The 16,097-nt window shown below is 37.3% G+C and overlaps 2 protein-coding genes across 2 annotated transcripts; both read left to right on the top strand.

Moving 5' to 3' along the window:
• Positions 1 to 4,792: 4,792 nt before the first annotated feature.
• LOC306756424 (TLD domain-containing protein 2-like) lies at positions 4,793 to 8,091 on the top strand (the record flags this gene model as incomplete). Its single annotated transcript, XM_079241152.1, has 8 exons — positions 4,793 to 4,818; positions 6,029 to 6,215; positions 6,605 to 6,727; positions 6,936 to 7,085; positions 7,228 to 7,380; positions 7,465 to 7,560; positions 7,722 to 7,795; positions 7,953 to 8,091. The coding sequence occupies 8 exons, from the start codon at positions 4,793 to 4,795 to the stop codon at positions 8,089 to 8,091; spliced, it is 948 nt and encodes a 315-aa protein (XP_079097278.1).
• Positions 8,092 to 9,971: 1,880 nt separating this feature from the next.
• Positions 9,972 to 14,146, top strand: hint3 (histidine triad nucleotide binding protein 3; the record flags this gene model as incomplete). Its single annotated transcript, XM_079240619.1, has 5 exons — positions 9,972 to 10,118; positions 10,476 to 10,593; positions 10,827 to 10,896; positions 11,040 to 11,166; positions 11,725 to 14,146. 5 exons carry the CDS (start codon positions 9,972 to 9,974, stop codon positions 11,770 to 11,772), a joined length of 510 nt encoding a protein of 169 aa, XP_079096745.1. The 3' UTR covers positions 11,773 to 14,146.
• Positions 14,147 to 16,097: the final 1,951 nt, after the last annotated feature.

Below are 16,097 nucleotides of genomic sequence, written 5' to 3'. Positions count from 1 at the left end.
GAAGCTGTAGGCAGCACTGCAACTCTAATAGCATAATATTTCTGGCACCATTTATTGTTGTTGGGGAGAGGTTTTTCTGATTGGAAGTTGTCTTTAGTTTGTGCCAGTATCTTTATACATCCAACAAGCTCTCATAATTCTTGAAATCAGGGTTGATTCCGATGTGTTCATTTGCAGGCTGTAGTTTTATGATGAACAGGGAGACCTTTGAAAAAGCAATACAGCATTTTCATTTGATGCAATGGAGTGTGAAATAAATATATAAATTCAACAATTAATTCATATGAAAAAATTGATTTGCAAACTGAATTGTAATTACACATTTTACTTTGAAATTGTGCAAAAGAATCTCAAATTGAAAGATTAATTTCATTCACTAAATACTGTGATTGAAAATGCATTTTCAAAAACTATTTTGCAAAGAAGAAATAAATAGATAAAACTATTTCTAAATTTGATTAGAACATAAAGATGGACGGGGCCTCCGTGATGTTACCTGTGGGCTTCTGAAAAGCCAAATCAAAGCTTACTGGGCGGTTCCCAGTGCAGTGGATGATTGACACCCATCAAACTCTGACACGTCTGTAGCTAAGAGCTAACCAAGCTAACCTGGAATTAACAGATGCTAATAGATGTAGCCATGCTGAAGCTGAAGTGCACTGTTAGCTGCTAAAACCTGCCTTTGTGCTGCTGGATACCAAATACCTGTCAATCAAGAAGACACAGCCCTAACCGTGCAGAATTTCAGGATTAAATACTCCCCCAACCCTCAGGTGTCATGAAGGCAAACTTCCCTGATTAAACCTAATGTTGTTTTACTCTCTTTTGCAGCCAGCCCCTAGTGAACGAGGGCGAAACTGGAATTTTTGGCGTTTAGGCTTCCCTTTTACCACCAGAGGTTGCAGCCTGGGTTGGATATATATATTTTCTTTTCTTATGAAATGGTGATTCCTTTTCCATTTCCATTTTGTTATCCTCCCGGCAGTTGAGAATAATTTGCATTTGCATTTCCTTATTAATGGTTTGCCCTCTTCACTTTGCTTTTACATGACATTTTAGTCAGTGAAAACCAAGTTAAACCAATCACAGTTAGACAGCCACACTTGCGTTTTTGATTTGCATCTCTGATTCGATGAAAAACTATACACACACACACACACACACACACACACACATATATATATATATATATATATATGCGATGGACTTGGCAATGCAGTTCTTTATAAATAAATAAAAACTGAATTTGAATTTAATTTAAAAAGTATACATTAACATTGTTTAAGTGTATTTTCATTTATTTTCTTAGAAAAGAAAATGGAATATGATTAATTTTATCATATAATGTGACAGACTCAGCTAAAATGAAGATCTCAGATTCTCTATTTGTGTTGCCATAGTTCCAGTTTACAGTTGTTCTGCAGAGGACATCAGTGCCAAGTTTCTCCTCATGCTGGGTTGCAGGGTTGGGCAGGATCAACCGGTCTGGTGCCCCAGGTGCTTATTTGTAAAAAGGGTATTGCAGAACATAATTATGTATGTCACGTTTCTCCTCTTCTCAGCAGTTGATCTATGTCGAAACCTAAAATAAAAATCTTTAAAGTCTTTCTTAGATGCTTCTGCTTTACTCTTTTAGTGTTTAATGACCTTTCTTAGATGCAACACAGCTCTGATTGTGGTGATGGTGATGTTTATCTAATATTTCCTACTGTGCTGTCATTGCTTCATACTTAAAGCTTATCCTGATGAATCAGAGAGATGATTTTTTTTTTGCAGAAATGTAGGGAGCTTATGGTAATAGTGATGTTCCAGTAGCCAGCCCAGTTTATTTATTGAATTCTTTGAATCTTGCAGTAGAAAAGTCCTTAGATCAGAAGTCCACTTGTAGCTTTTATAGACATCATTATTCAGATTTATCAATCAGAAAATGTGTGTCCCATTTTCTAGAATAGTGGCAACTCAAGGAAACAGAAAAACAAAAAGATTACATGTTGGAGAAAAAAAAATCTAATATAGAAGTTTGTGGAGCATTTCAAGTGAGCTTTGTCTCAGTCTTCTGAATGTGTGTCTATTTGTTTGTACCCAAGAAGGACAGAATATTGACTAGATACTGCACCAAGTAATGTACTGTCTGTAAATGTGAGGACTGCAGTCCCGTTCCCACTGGAACAGTGTGATTTTCAGGGCTTAAAAATTGTCTGTTGGGTCAGGGTTAATATTTGGTTGCAGCTGGATCAGTTGTGACGGTTAAGGTTAGGTGGACGTAATAACCATTGTGTCAATAGAGAATCCATGAAGCCAGTAAAACCAGCCACTGTGTGTGTGTTTACTGGAGTGTGTGGCTGGTCCTCAATGGCTTTTCTCATGACTGGTTGTGAGCGTGCAGAGGATTTACAGGAACTGGAGGAGAGGTGAAAAAAAAAGCAGCTCACCCTGCTTCCAAGGAAATGACAAATACACAACACTGTGTATTATTCTGCAGCACATTTGTTTTTAGTTATAGAAGAATACTGTAAAGGTTTGGGTAAATCGTTCAGAGCACTTATTAATTATAGTTCACTGATCCAAAAGCCAAAGAAACTGTAACTGATGAAAAAAAATGAAAAGTATTTTATTACAATCTAAACAAATGTTGGTAACATTTGAAAAAAAAAAAAAAAAGGTTTTAAATAAGATATTTATTATCAGTCCAACTGTTTGAAAGTCTTTGGAAGAAAAATATTCACATATATCCTTTCACCCAAAGTATATGATAAATGAAAGCAGCTGGACAGACTATGTAACTGGGTTACATGTGTAAGCAGTTTGCACTCCAAAGGTCTTGTATTCCTCCTAACAAATTCACTAAACCTCAGAGCATCATTGTATGTCTTTTCCAACCATTACACAGGGATCAGGTTACAAAAAGCAGACAAAAATGAACAGGGTGGGTTACAGGTAAACTGTTTTTCATCTGTGCTCCTGTGCACAGGTAGGATTTACATGCATGTATCAGGCGTGTGTGTGCATGCATTTACTTTTTAAAGTGTGTATAAGTGTGTGTCAGAGTATTTATCTATTGATTTTTTGTGTGTGACAAAATAGACACTGTCTCAGATTGATCTTCTCCGTCCTATTTCTCTTGAGTAAGAACATTAAGGCTGATTGTTGACCCCCTATACAAATCCCCTGGCTTGACATAGGAAGATAAACAACAGTGGGCTTGTGGACTGGTACCACTATCAGAAGTCTGAATACAGTCCTGGTTCTAACACTTTATCTTGACCTTACAGATTTTTTTATTGATTCATTCAAAACAGCTCAAATTTATTATCTGCAGTAGCGGAGGAGATTGTAGAAAGATGTAGACATAAAAGGGAAGATATTTGGGAAAAAAACAACCTCAAAGCAGTTCTCTGGGATAGAATTACTGATTCAACAGATCAATGTGTGCAGATCATTGGATCTATTGTAGTTCTACATCTGTTATTTGTCCCTACTCTGTATGTTATTTATGCTACTCTAATGAGCACAGACAGAAGAAAATCAGACAGCACAGTGAATGTTTGAGCATTAGTATGTTGATAATATCCAACTCGAAGTGATCAAGTCTGAATAGCTGGTAGTGAACACTGACTTAACAAATACTCAAAACTGTAATCAGGGTTTAGTGTTCTGATTAAATCTTGATATTAAGGCAGAGACTACACAAACACTGATATGGTGGAGACTCTTTAGATAAAGGTCTGAAATGATGCAGGCGGGTAGATTATGGAGTTTGTCTGCATGTCATTGTGCTAATACATCACTGACATATGAAACCATGCAACATTGCAGTGTTACTGTAGACTAACCACAAGATTCCCAAAAGCGGTGGTGGCCTCATCCCAAGAATTTCTGCTTGACTCTTGCATGCTTCCTTCATTCCACTGTGTACAAATCATCCTGTTGTAATCAGCTTCCTTTTTTTTTTCTAAACTAAAAAGAAAAAAAACCTGTTGGTTTCTGGTTGAATGGAAAGCTGAGAAAACCAGACTGCAGAAATGGGAATCCGTGTGTTAGTATTTACACGTAAATAAAATACAGAATTTCTGAAGCTCATAAATGACTATTTTAAATCTTTTTTATCTGCATTAGGTGAAGTTCAAAGAATTAAGAATTTCTTCCAAATGCTGGTTCTTATTGTGAAATCAGTAGCTGAAGTAAAATGATGCATTTCTAAATATAGGTCGTTTAGTTTCAGTATTAAAAGTAAACACAATCATTAATTCTGAACTGTAGTTGAAAAGCCTGTCAGCGTGAATGTTGATGGGTGGCAAAATGTAATACTCCTGCAGAGTAAGAGTTAATCCTTTCAAATGGAATCATACTCTCCACTGCTGATGACATGATAAGACAGGCTAGAAATCCCAGAAGACAAAAAGGCACATAAAAAGATAATCACCCAGGCTGACACATGCACGTCTTTATCTTTCTGTCAAGTCACCTTTTTCTGTCACTGAGCTTTACTGTGACACAGTAAAGGCCTGACCTCCAGTCAAACTTCAGGACAGGGACCCACAGCAGGTCAGGTTAATGTGTGACCAGCTTTGGCTTTCAAGCACCATTGTGAAATCTTTGTGAGAGTGTGTGTTGCGCCGTGTGGAGCTGGGAAAGATGGGGTTAATGGTCAAAGGGGCTTAACTCAGCAATTGATCCGCTTCTATAAAGAGTGTAGGGATGGCAGATTCAGAGTGGAAATTTTTCTTTAGCGTCAAGCCTTCAAACTATCAGCTGTCTTTTTGTTCATATATTTCACCATCTTCAAATCATCATGGGAGTTGCCTACAGTGTTGGAGAGTAAGTAAAACAAATCTCTGAGGGATGTGTGAACATTGTGGTTTTAAATGAAGTTTAATCAGCATTGGACCAGTTTGATTTAGATTTTTAACTTAATTTTAAAAAAGAAAGCAATGTGTGCTCACAAGAATATTTACTGCTAACGATGCAGGAATCTAAACTTGAATTTCACTGAGCATGCAAAATGACTACTGCAAAGTTATGTGGAATAGTTCAAGTGTTTGGTACAAATTTGCATTGTGATATCAATGTAAAAGACAGGGTAAAAGGTGGTTATAGTGGTTTTATAATGGTAAAAGTATTATTGCAGAGGCAAGGCAGCTTTGGAGGTTGAGGAGTTTAAGTGTCTGAGGATGTTTTAGCAAAAAAATGAGAGAGAAGGAAGGAAGGAGAAAAAAATAACTTTATATCTTAACAATAAATGACAAAATGTGGCGTCTTGTGAAAAAAAAACAAAAAAAAACCCTTGAAAACGGCATGCTGCAACATGACAAGCTCCGTAGAGGAGTAATTCTCACCTTTATTCATGGGTAACTACAGATCTGCATGACAAATGCATTTTTCACATTTTAGCTGTTCGTGTTCAGACATATCTCAACATGTGGCAAAATTTATGCAACTGCCAGTTTGTTACCCCCTCACATGGGAAATGGAGAGAAGATCCAGCTTCTGTGGTTTTCAGCATCATCAGTCACCTTATTGTTTTTGATGATACAGTTATTCTTACGGCAACTTTGAGGTGATGTGTTTTGTTTTAAATTTTGCATACTTAACCTTTATTGGGCGAATGGCCATATTTAATAGCTCCATGAAATCACAGAACCCCTCTGAGTTCTCCACACCGACCCTCAATGATCAGGCTACATCCCAGCTACCTCACTGAGATTGGTGTTCCGCATAAAATGAAAATAATAAATAAATGAATATATAAATAAATAAATAAATAACAAAACAATTAGTACTGAAAACTACTGTATAAGTTCAGTTACTTTAGACAAAAATATCCAAGTTTTGAAGTCTTGTAATTTACTCTGATATTACAAAAATTTTATGTGCAATACAAGTTAGTTGAATTAGTTGAAAGCTTAAAAATCCAATTATTTCAATGGGTGCCTCATAAAGGCCACATCAGGCACCTGAACTGCAGCTATTCAAGTATTATGAGGCTTCTTTTCATTAGTAATAACATGTATTTTGTCTCTGTCTACAGGGCTGAACATCTCTTCACCTTCTTTGTGGATTGGTCGCCAGAAATCTACACAAAAGGCAGCAAGAGACGCAGCCAACCTCGCTACCTCATCACAGAGAAACACCAGAAGAGTTATCTGATTGTGGAAAAGGATGTTGCTGTCATCAACAAGCTGCTCAGAAAACCTAAAACTGATGAAAACTGGGAGGTTAGTTTTCCACAAACACAAGTATATGAAATAAAAACCAATAAAAGCCTGCATGGCTTATGGGATCCAGTCAGTAAGCTCTCTTCTGGTTTAAAATGATGTAAAATTACATAGAACCGGTTGGTAGGATCATTAGTGAAGAAAAACTCCTCCCTGATAACTTCCAGCAGCCAGTGGTTGGCAGCTGTTCATGAACTTGTGGGAAGTCCTCCTGACCATATGTGGACATCCTGCCTTTCCATTTCAAAGCAAAGTTTCACTTTCCAGTAAAGGGAAGAAAGTAACTGTCACTGATGGAGCAAACCAATGAGCAGACATCTACTAGAGTTTCCAACCAATGAAAGTGAAAAGAAGCCAGAGGGTACATAAATGAGGGCTGCTGCCTTTAGAGAGCAGACATTTGGTGCAGCAGAGAGCCGAGGTTGACAGAGAAATCAGCAGCTATGAAGCAAATGTTCGCAGACATCACGGTGCTTTATTTTGCCAGTGACTGTTTGGAGCCATATGTTGAGGTGAGATTTGCTATGAAAATGTGTTAAAGTATCATGTTGTGTCTTAAGAAATCTAAAGAGTTCAATATGTGGACAGGGGAGCAAGTGAAACAAAACTGCACGTAGGCTCACCGTTAAAATGAGGCACAGATGAAAAAAAATGTTTAAAAAATGATCAAATATATATTTGTTTTCTCACCAACTTGCTGTATCTCGTGAACTGTTCCAGATTATCACAATGAAGGAGTCCAAGCGTCGCCTCAGTCTGTGCAGCTCGGTGGAGTCTGAGCCAGAGGAGCAGGAGTACCAGGAGGTGAATGATGTTCTCCCTGTCCTGAGCAGCCAGAGCCAGCTGTTAGACCATCACCACCTACAGAGAGTAAGTCATGCAGCATTTCTCATTAATCTAGTGGAAAGTTTCCAATAAAACCATTAATATTTATCCTGTCTTGAATAGTTATTATCAGTATTATCTTTAAGGACATCATTTGATCAACGGCTACTTTTTTTTTTTTTACCAGCTTGCTGCTCACATGCCACCCCGGACCCAGGGCTATCCGTGGCATCTGGTCTACAGCACAGCCATCCACGGGAGCAGCCTGAAGACACTCTACAGAAACATGGCTGGTCTGGACAGTCCTGTGCTGCTGGTCATCAAAGACATGCACAAAAAGGTTCGTAACGGGATTTTAAACCTTTTCAGAACAAAGATAATCAAGCAGATGCTCATTAACAAACTGCTTTCTGGGTATTTTCAGGTGTTTGGAGCTTTTTCATCTGATCCATTCAAAGTCAGTAAATACTGCTACGGCACCGGCGAGACCTTCCTCTTCAGCTTCAACCCCGACCTCCAGGTAAGAGAGGATTCATTCATTCATTTTACCCATACTGTGTTTATCAGACCACATCAGTCAGCAAGTCTGCAAGCTGACATGATTTAATGAAGAGTATCTCATGTTATCAAGAAAAACGAACATAACCTAATTTTTTTTTTTTTTTTTGTCTATTTCTGCAGCTTTACAGGTGGAGTGGGGACAACTCCTACTTTGTGAGTGGGAACTTGGAGTCTCTGCAGATTGGTGGAGGAGGGTAAGTTGTGTATTTTATCACTAAAAGAGAGATTTTTTTTCAGAATGAAAGCTGTTCATTGTAAAAGTAATAAATGATAAAACACAAATCACTCAGAATAAATAATGAAGAGCTTTTTGAAGACTGACTCCAAGTTGCCTTTTGTCCTTGTTTGTAGGGACGGCTTTGGCCTGTGGCTGGATGCTGATCTGTGTCACGGTGCAAGCTTTTCCTGCCCTACCTTCCACAACGCTCCTCTTTCTACACATGAAGATTTTATTGTACAAGACGTTGAAGTATGGACCATGCAGAACTGACTGAGAACAACTGAAAAGGGCAAATAACAAAAACAAAGCTTTCCTAAATGGAGTTACAAGCTTTTCAAGACTTCATGGAGATGTGTGGCTCAGCCACTGCGTTTCCCTGAGACAGCAGTCACCATCATCTGTGCTTTTGGGTCAGAGCAGCCCACGCTCAGTATGAAGCCCGCCGAACTGGTTCTCAGACCACGTCTTTCTACTTGGGTGAACTCAGTCTGTGAAAGACAAGTGGCGACTTGAAATTCTGGATCCAGTTTGCTACTGAGATGAAACACCGCCTGTTCATCTGCAGAAAGTAATCATTAAGCCTTAAACTATCTATGGCTTTGATTATGGATAGTATAATGGCTCAAAGTTCACCTGTTATTGAAAGATCTGTAATTGCTGTAAGCACACTCAGGATTAGCAGACTGTTTATGCAATCTTAGTATTTTACTGGCTAATATCTAGACATATATGTCAATATGGGCAGGGTTTTTCACCCAAAGACAGCTGGGATAGGCTCCAGCTTCCCCGCGACCCTTAATCGGACTAAGTGGTTAGGATAATGAATGAATGAATGAGTGGGCGGGGGTGGCGGTGATAGTGTGTAAGTGACATTATTAAGATTAAAAATCATCTTCTGAGTCAAGACACTGTAACATGACAAGAGCTACATCAGACTTTCTGAGTCTCTCCAAAGGTTTGGTTTTGATGCTCACTCCATGTGAAAACTACAGAAAATGATGAGCGAATCAGTCAAAACTGACAGAGATGCACTACAAACAACTTTCTGTATCACCTGTGATGTTTACTGTTTAGGTACCTCAACCAATAATTGACACTTCCGCTTTTTGTTTCCTTCCTCAAGACCAAATTGTGTTGTTTTTTTTTGTTTTTTTTTTGTTGGAATGCTGTAAGGAAAAATCTAATTTTATTACAAATTTTTCATATTTTTATATAATTCTACATGTTTTTGTATGTTTAAAAAAAACTTGAAACAAGAAAGAAAAGGACATTTCAATGCATGTGTGTTTGGTTTGCTTGTATGTATGTGAATCTACAAGGTGGTGCTGGCACTGCCACTTTGACTTCATGTTGGACATTAAAAAGCTTGTCTTTCTTGTTTAAACTGAGTGAAACAGTTTTACTTCATTATGAATTAACCCTTTGTACCCCTTGACCCCAACACATTTGAAACAAGGCATATAGCTACTTTTTCTTTTCAAAGCATGTAAGTGTATAAGGGGGGATAAAAATATTAGGCAATCTGAGATTTGTAGAACTTTAAGCCTGAAATTATCCAAACTATCCCTGATTGTGTAGCAGAGAAAACAAAAACCATGAAATATTGAGGTTCAGTATTTACCAGAGGTGTGATACAATGTTAACACAGAAAGTTGAGCAGATACATTGGTAACAAAAAGTGGTACTTCAGCTCTATGATTTATCACATTTAAAAAAAGAGTAAAATTATGTTAAGCAGCTGCCCCCAAAATGTAGAAAGTTTGGAAACAAGGTTTAAAAGAAAGTGAATGGACATTGCATTCTTAAAAATATTTCTGCACAAACTTATTTATTTATTCATTTATTACCGTTGCCAGTTCAGCCTGTATAACTTTTTAATTTGACCACATTCACAAATGTTCTCTTAGTCTTGTTTGTTGGACAGCTTAATCCACACAGCCATCACATCTCATTACGTGAAAGAACTTTGTTTTTTCCTATAAATCACTATCTTTGATTGAATATGAAATACGTTAATAAAAACGTAGGTCAGAAAGAAAGAAAGAAAGAAAGAAAGAGAAAGATCAACTATTTTGTAGTTTCTCTCGTTTGCGCGACAACATCTGGGATCGACGCGGCATGTCTGAAATCTGACAGTTCATTGTTTAGCAATGGCCGAAGTCCAGGCGACACAATCTGTCAAGGAGCCACATGTTGATATTTCCGAGACCAATAGCCCGACACCCGAGGGGTATGACAAGAAGTGCATTTTCTGTAAGATCGTAAACAATGAAATGGGCACAGAGCTTCTTCATCATGTAAGGGCATTGTGGTGACTGAGTCATATGTCGTGCTTAGCTAGTTAGCATTAGCCGCTGTCTGATGTAAACAGTCAAAAGGAGCTTTGATTTGCTATAAAAGAATTGTTTGGTGAAATTGTGGTTAGCGCTGCATCTTGGTTTTAGCTAAAAAGCAGACTAGTAAACGTCACATTTTGGGTTTACCGATAAAGGAGTCCAATTGCGCAAGTCTCAAGTTGTAAGGCGTGTTCATTTCACTGTAGACACATGCTGACGGAAGGTCACTTATAAACTCTTAACAATGCAGTTTTCTAATAAAGACATTTTTGCTAATAAAGACATTTTTAAAAAAGAATGTATTTCTTGCTGTTTTAGGATGAAGAGATCTCGTGTTTTAGAGACATTAAACCAGCGGCTCCACATCATTACCTGGTTGTCCCAACTAAACATGTTGGTAACTGTAAATCCCTCAGCAAAGACCACGTGGTGTTGGGTAAGGGTACACCATGGACTGTATGGGTACACCATGGACAGTCTATGGGGTACACATCTTCCGTGGAAGTCTTAGAAAAAGCCTGCCTCCTTGCTGTTTTCAATTTACAAATTCACATACTGTATCACTGCTAAGATATTAAATAAAACGCTCCGGTGATTACTGATCAGTTCACACTGAAGGCTGTTTTATTGTAGTTTAAAACTGATCAAATGTTTCTCTTGTCTTATTAGTGAAGCAGATGGTGGACAAAGGGAAGGAGATCTTGCAAAAAAACAATGTAACAGATCTCACTGATGTCAGGTGGGCTACATTTAGTATTTGAGTTGTACTTCGAGGTCACTGCACACACAAACTTTCAGTGAAAAGTTCTCATTGGCAAAATGTGGTGACCTTATATAACAATGACTATATGGTATTTACACCTTTTTTTTTATTGCCTCTAGGTTTGGTTTCCATTGGCCTCCATTCTGCTCTGTCACACACCTACATCTTCATGTCCTGGCACCTGCCAGTCAAATGGGCTTCATGTCTCGCCTCTTCTACAGACTCAACTCTTATTGGTTTATCACTGTAAGTGCTAATGTTTTATCATTTTAAAAGGTAAATTAGTTGCTTCTTAGTGTCAGGTTTTTCTACTTGACATGACGTGATCAGAGTATTACATAAATTCACACGACATGGGAAATTATCTTTAAAAAGGGTCTTAAAAATACTTCCAGGTGCTGTGCTGCAGGACTGGTGAAGCGCATATTTTTTCAGATGCACACAAGTAGAGGACATTTGGTTTCAATGCAGTTTATTTACGATATTGTCGTTCCACACAAGATTGTAGAGATTCTGTTGAAGCAGGTATTAAATATATAACTCACTTAATTAAAGGCTCATCATCAAAACAAAGATATTTGCATTTTTAAATGTTTTTTATGTATAAAGTTATATCCTCACCTTGAATGAGTATCCACTTTTTCACATCTATGGAAATAAGAGATGAAATGGGGTGTGTTTAGCTAATATGTGAAGTGTTTACTGTTAGGTGGTAATACTTCACCACCCACTGGACTTGCAAAGTGAAAAGAAATATTACTGATCAACTAATATCTTCTGCTTGCTTGTATTTCTGTCTTGCAGGCAGACCAGCTGATTGAACTTCTAAACTCTAAAGGAGACACAAACTAATCACTTAGATCCAGATTTTACATCACTGGACTGTGATGAGGTACTTAGAAATCCTGCAGATGCCTTGTTGGATGGTACAGATGGTACGTCCCTGTCCATTGGCTACAGCTGATGACAGTATTTTAAACTGCTCGCATACTTTTTAGGCTTTTTCTTTGATAATGGAAAGATTTGAGACTTGGAGCTGAGTAAAAACCTAATGGAAACTCTTCATTTGCTGCTTCAAATATGTCATAGACATGTCCCATAAATGTTGGACAGGATTTCTGGTAACTAAAAATCAATTGACCAAAATGGGGGAAAGAAAAAAAAAATATCGTGATGGACCAAGAAGGACACAGGCAGAGCGATTTAGATCAATCTCATCCCTAATATCTGCTAATCTAAAAGGCTGCTCATTTGAAAAAGGACTTTACAAACCCAGAAACACAGATTGAGTGCACAAGATGCTTGATTTGCAGCCACGAACGGCAGCTTTCATGCTTTGTAGTTCTGGCTGTGTGCTTGTTAAAATATATAGGGTTGCAAGGAAAAAAACTTCTTTGTATGATTTATATTTAATCAGATACATATTTGGTGTATACACTGAATATCTCAGCTGTGCAGAGTTTGTAAGCCAAGCTGACACGGGTCAAAGCATGAAGTCCTATCTACATTAGCTATTTACTATAATCCTTTAAAGCTGAATCCTCAGGTTTCTCCTTTAATAATAAAGGTTGAGTCCAGCCTGAAATACAAAAAGCACTGATATACATTTCAGCATTTTGATTACTGTGCATGTCATATTTGACATAATGCCATGTGTAACAGTAAGTTGATTTTTTTATATTTCTTTTTCTAATAATGCCAACAGACTGTACATAAAAGATGGTTGTAGACACGGTAGCATCAGATTTTTGTTGCCAACTGATTGAAATGACTTGAAAGTAAAGGAGCTACAGGCTTGATAAACTGGTTGACAAGCTAAATTTTAAGGAAAGGATTGTTTAATTTTTCTTTTTCTTTTTTCTTTTTTTTTTTTTTTTTTTACGTATTTCCTTTGGAATAAAAAATCACTGGATGTTTTATCTTATTAAAGGTAAGAAGGAAATTCTGTCCCACACTTTCTTGGTGTTTATGCAGTTGTACTAACTGGAATAAATATGAGGACAAGGAGCGTAGTATGAACACTTTTTGACACTATGTCAGTGAAGTAGTAGTTTATGTGTTATCACGTTAAACTAGAACACATAAAAATAAATAACCGATAGGCTTCATCTGGAATAATTTTATTCTAAATTCTGTGGTTTCACACAAGCAGATTCACATTACAGCTTCTTGTAAATGTGGACAGATTGCTGGTAAGTGCTCTTCCTCTCTAAAGTCTTCAAAGTTTTTCTTGACATTTTTGGGCATTTTTTTTTTATGTTTACAGTATCAGTCAAAGAGTTTGGACACACTTTATTACTGGATTTAATGAGAAAGTGTGTCCAAACATTTGACTTGTAGTGTATATTCTTTTCTGATAATCTGTACACCATAGCTTGTTACGCTTTTAGACTTCCTTTTGCAGATAAAACAGTTACGGACTATCTGGTAAAAAATATGTTGAAGGCTCGAGACTTTGGTTTGGAATCTGAATCTTGTGTCCATCTCTTATATACAGTTTATTGCATTGTAATACTTTAGTACTGTGAATGAACTGATTGTAAAAAAAACAAAAAAAACACTATGTATTGTGTGAAAGCTTTGCACTTTAAGCATTACTCTAAAATAAATAAAACAGAATGTTATTACTTTTCAGAATCTTTATTAAATCTGCTGTAACCTTTAGTGGAAACACACTTTCTTCAGATATGTACTTCCTGCTGCTCATATGGAAAACAAAACTAAAATTGACATAAAAAAAGGTTATATTCTCATTTTTTTTTAAATAGAAGAAATAATATCATAGGTATTAACTTTCACATTATTCCCGTTAAAGTGGTAGTTTTAGTTTATTATTAACTGGTCTATGTGGGGTTCAGCCATACAGAAGTCAACTTGTCCTGAATGCCTAACTATGAAGCTCACTTGTAATAAATACATCCTCCGAAGCACAAAGCCAAATGGGATCATGTTCATCCTGTAGCACTGGGTTGTCTGTCCCAGGTAGCTTCATGTTCCCTTTGACAGTGGTTCAGTCCCATCAGCCACTCAGGCTTTTTCCCAGCTACCTACTCCTCCACTTTCACCACATGAACACGTTAGAAGGAATACAAAGGTAGTTTTCTCTCTGTTACTTCTGTTTGCTTTTGTAAAACAAATGCCAGTGAAATCAGCTGAATCCTTTAATACATAATCATTTTGGAGTAAAGGTGTGTAAAGTGGTGGTGAACATCGACATGATGCAGTGTGTTTGTTATGTCCTGAAATGACACTTATGTTTTAGTCACAGATGACACTGATATAAAAACTCTCCTACTATATAAAAACTGTCGACTTCTTTGTGCCGTTTGGTTTTCTTCCTCTGATTTAATGAATAGCTACCATTAGTTTCATCTGTATTCCTGTTAAAGCTGTCTAAAAAGGTGTTTAGCTTATTATAACACCTTTAGTGTTATATGTTTTATAATAACTTTACACAACTGCATGTCTTATCTATTTAGCACTTGTGACATTATCTGAGCAAAAACAACAAGCTAACACTAAATAAAACGAGCTTAGTTGGTGTAGCATTTAGTGCAGTCCTTGTGTTTTTTTACTGAAGACTGTTGTGAGGTAGTGGATGTAGCGTGCGGCATGAATGAAGGCATCAACTCTAATCCAAGTTTGTGTTCACCAGAGTGATAACTACGTGATCATCTTTTCCTTGCCACAACATCTCCCCCTCAAAGTCAACCAGTCTCTGTTTTCTGGCCCGTATAAGAATTCCCACCAGTTTGTTAGAGATGGTTACATAATGCTCAAACAGCTTCCCAAACTCTACAGTGATCACTTTCCCATCGCTGCCATTTCCATCGCCATCTTTAGCTTTCAGCTCTCCAATGGTCCTTATGGCCTCACACAGCTCCTGAACCTCTCTGCTGATGTGTGTGTGAGCATCCTTCCCCCTTTGCTCTGTGAGGGACCCTTGCAGAGGTTTTCCATAATCATCCCGTCTCTTCTGAGGGGCTTCTATACTTGGCCTGGTGTCGTGACTGAAGGGGTTATGCTTCTGGTACTGCTGGTGCTCATTAGACCACTTCTGCCAGTTCTCTTTCAGGCCTTTCACAGAAACAATGCACACTGCAGTGTCATCATTACACTGGGCAGGAGCGTGGACATCCCCTGTGGTTTCAGTGGTGGTGCTCTGGCTGTTAGTCCCCATCATGGAGGCCAGTCATTTCTGCATAAAAATATAACCTTTTACTGATTGTGTTGCTGTTTTTGTCTTTATATATTGCCAAAACACACACACACACACACTTAAAAATATTTCAACAATCATATGGTTTACAATGATTTATTTACTTTTCAATTGTATAAATTTGCATGATTAAGTATGGCTGAGATTTAACGTTCATCAGTAAAATTTAGGATCTGTTTAGCTAATTCAACTGATATTTCATCTAAATGAACTGGAAAAAAGAAGTTTATCTAAATATAAAGGTATTGAATATCTAAGAAGTGTGGATCCTGCTTTCTCAAGTAACCTCCAACCTGAAGTAAGATAATCCAACTTACATGCGATTGACCCGATCCTCACATCACTGTTGATGGTAAAGATTCACTGCCGTCAAAGTACAAGGACTCCTGGTTACACAGTAACTATCCAATACAATTTATCAACACTTCAGCTTTGCTGACAGTAGCAAGAGTGCGGATGCCTTGCGATCAACAGACGAAATCACCCTGATGGACGTTTGCTTTAGCCAATGACGTGGAGGAATTCACCTTGTCAGCCAATCACCGCTTAGAGGGGCGGGATAGAAATTTGTCCCAGTGGTGTCTCTGAGGTAAAGCAGATTATACTCCCTTTGGCGATGAGTTTATCCCACCCCATATTTAAGATATAAAGGCACCGGTTGATGACCAAAAGTTGCATGTTCATAATAATAATATTAATATTAATAATAATAATTAATATTAATAATAATAATAATAATAATAATTTTATATATATATATATATATATATATATATATATATATATATATATATATATATATATATATATATATATATATATATATATATATATATATATATATATATATATATACTCATTCATTCATTCATTCAATTTCCGAACCGCTTATTCCATTACAGGGTCGCGGGGAAGCTGGAGCCTATCCCAGCCGGCTTTGGGCGACAGGCAGCGTACA

The sequence above is a fragment of the Telmatherina bonti genome (genome assembly GCF_933228915.1).
Source record: "Telmatherina bonti genome assembly, chromosome: 5".
NCBI classification, from domain to species: domain Eukaryota; kingdom Metazoa; phylum Chordata; class Actinopteri; order Atheriniformes; family Telmatherinidae; genus Telmatherina; species Telmatherina bonti.
This window is presented reverse-complemented; position numbering and strand designations above follow the sequence as displayed.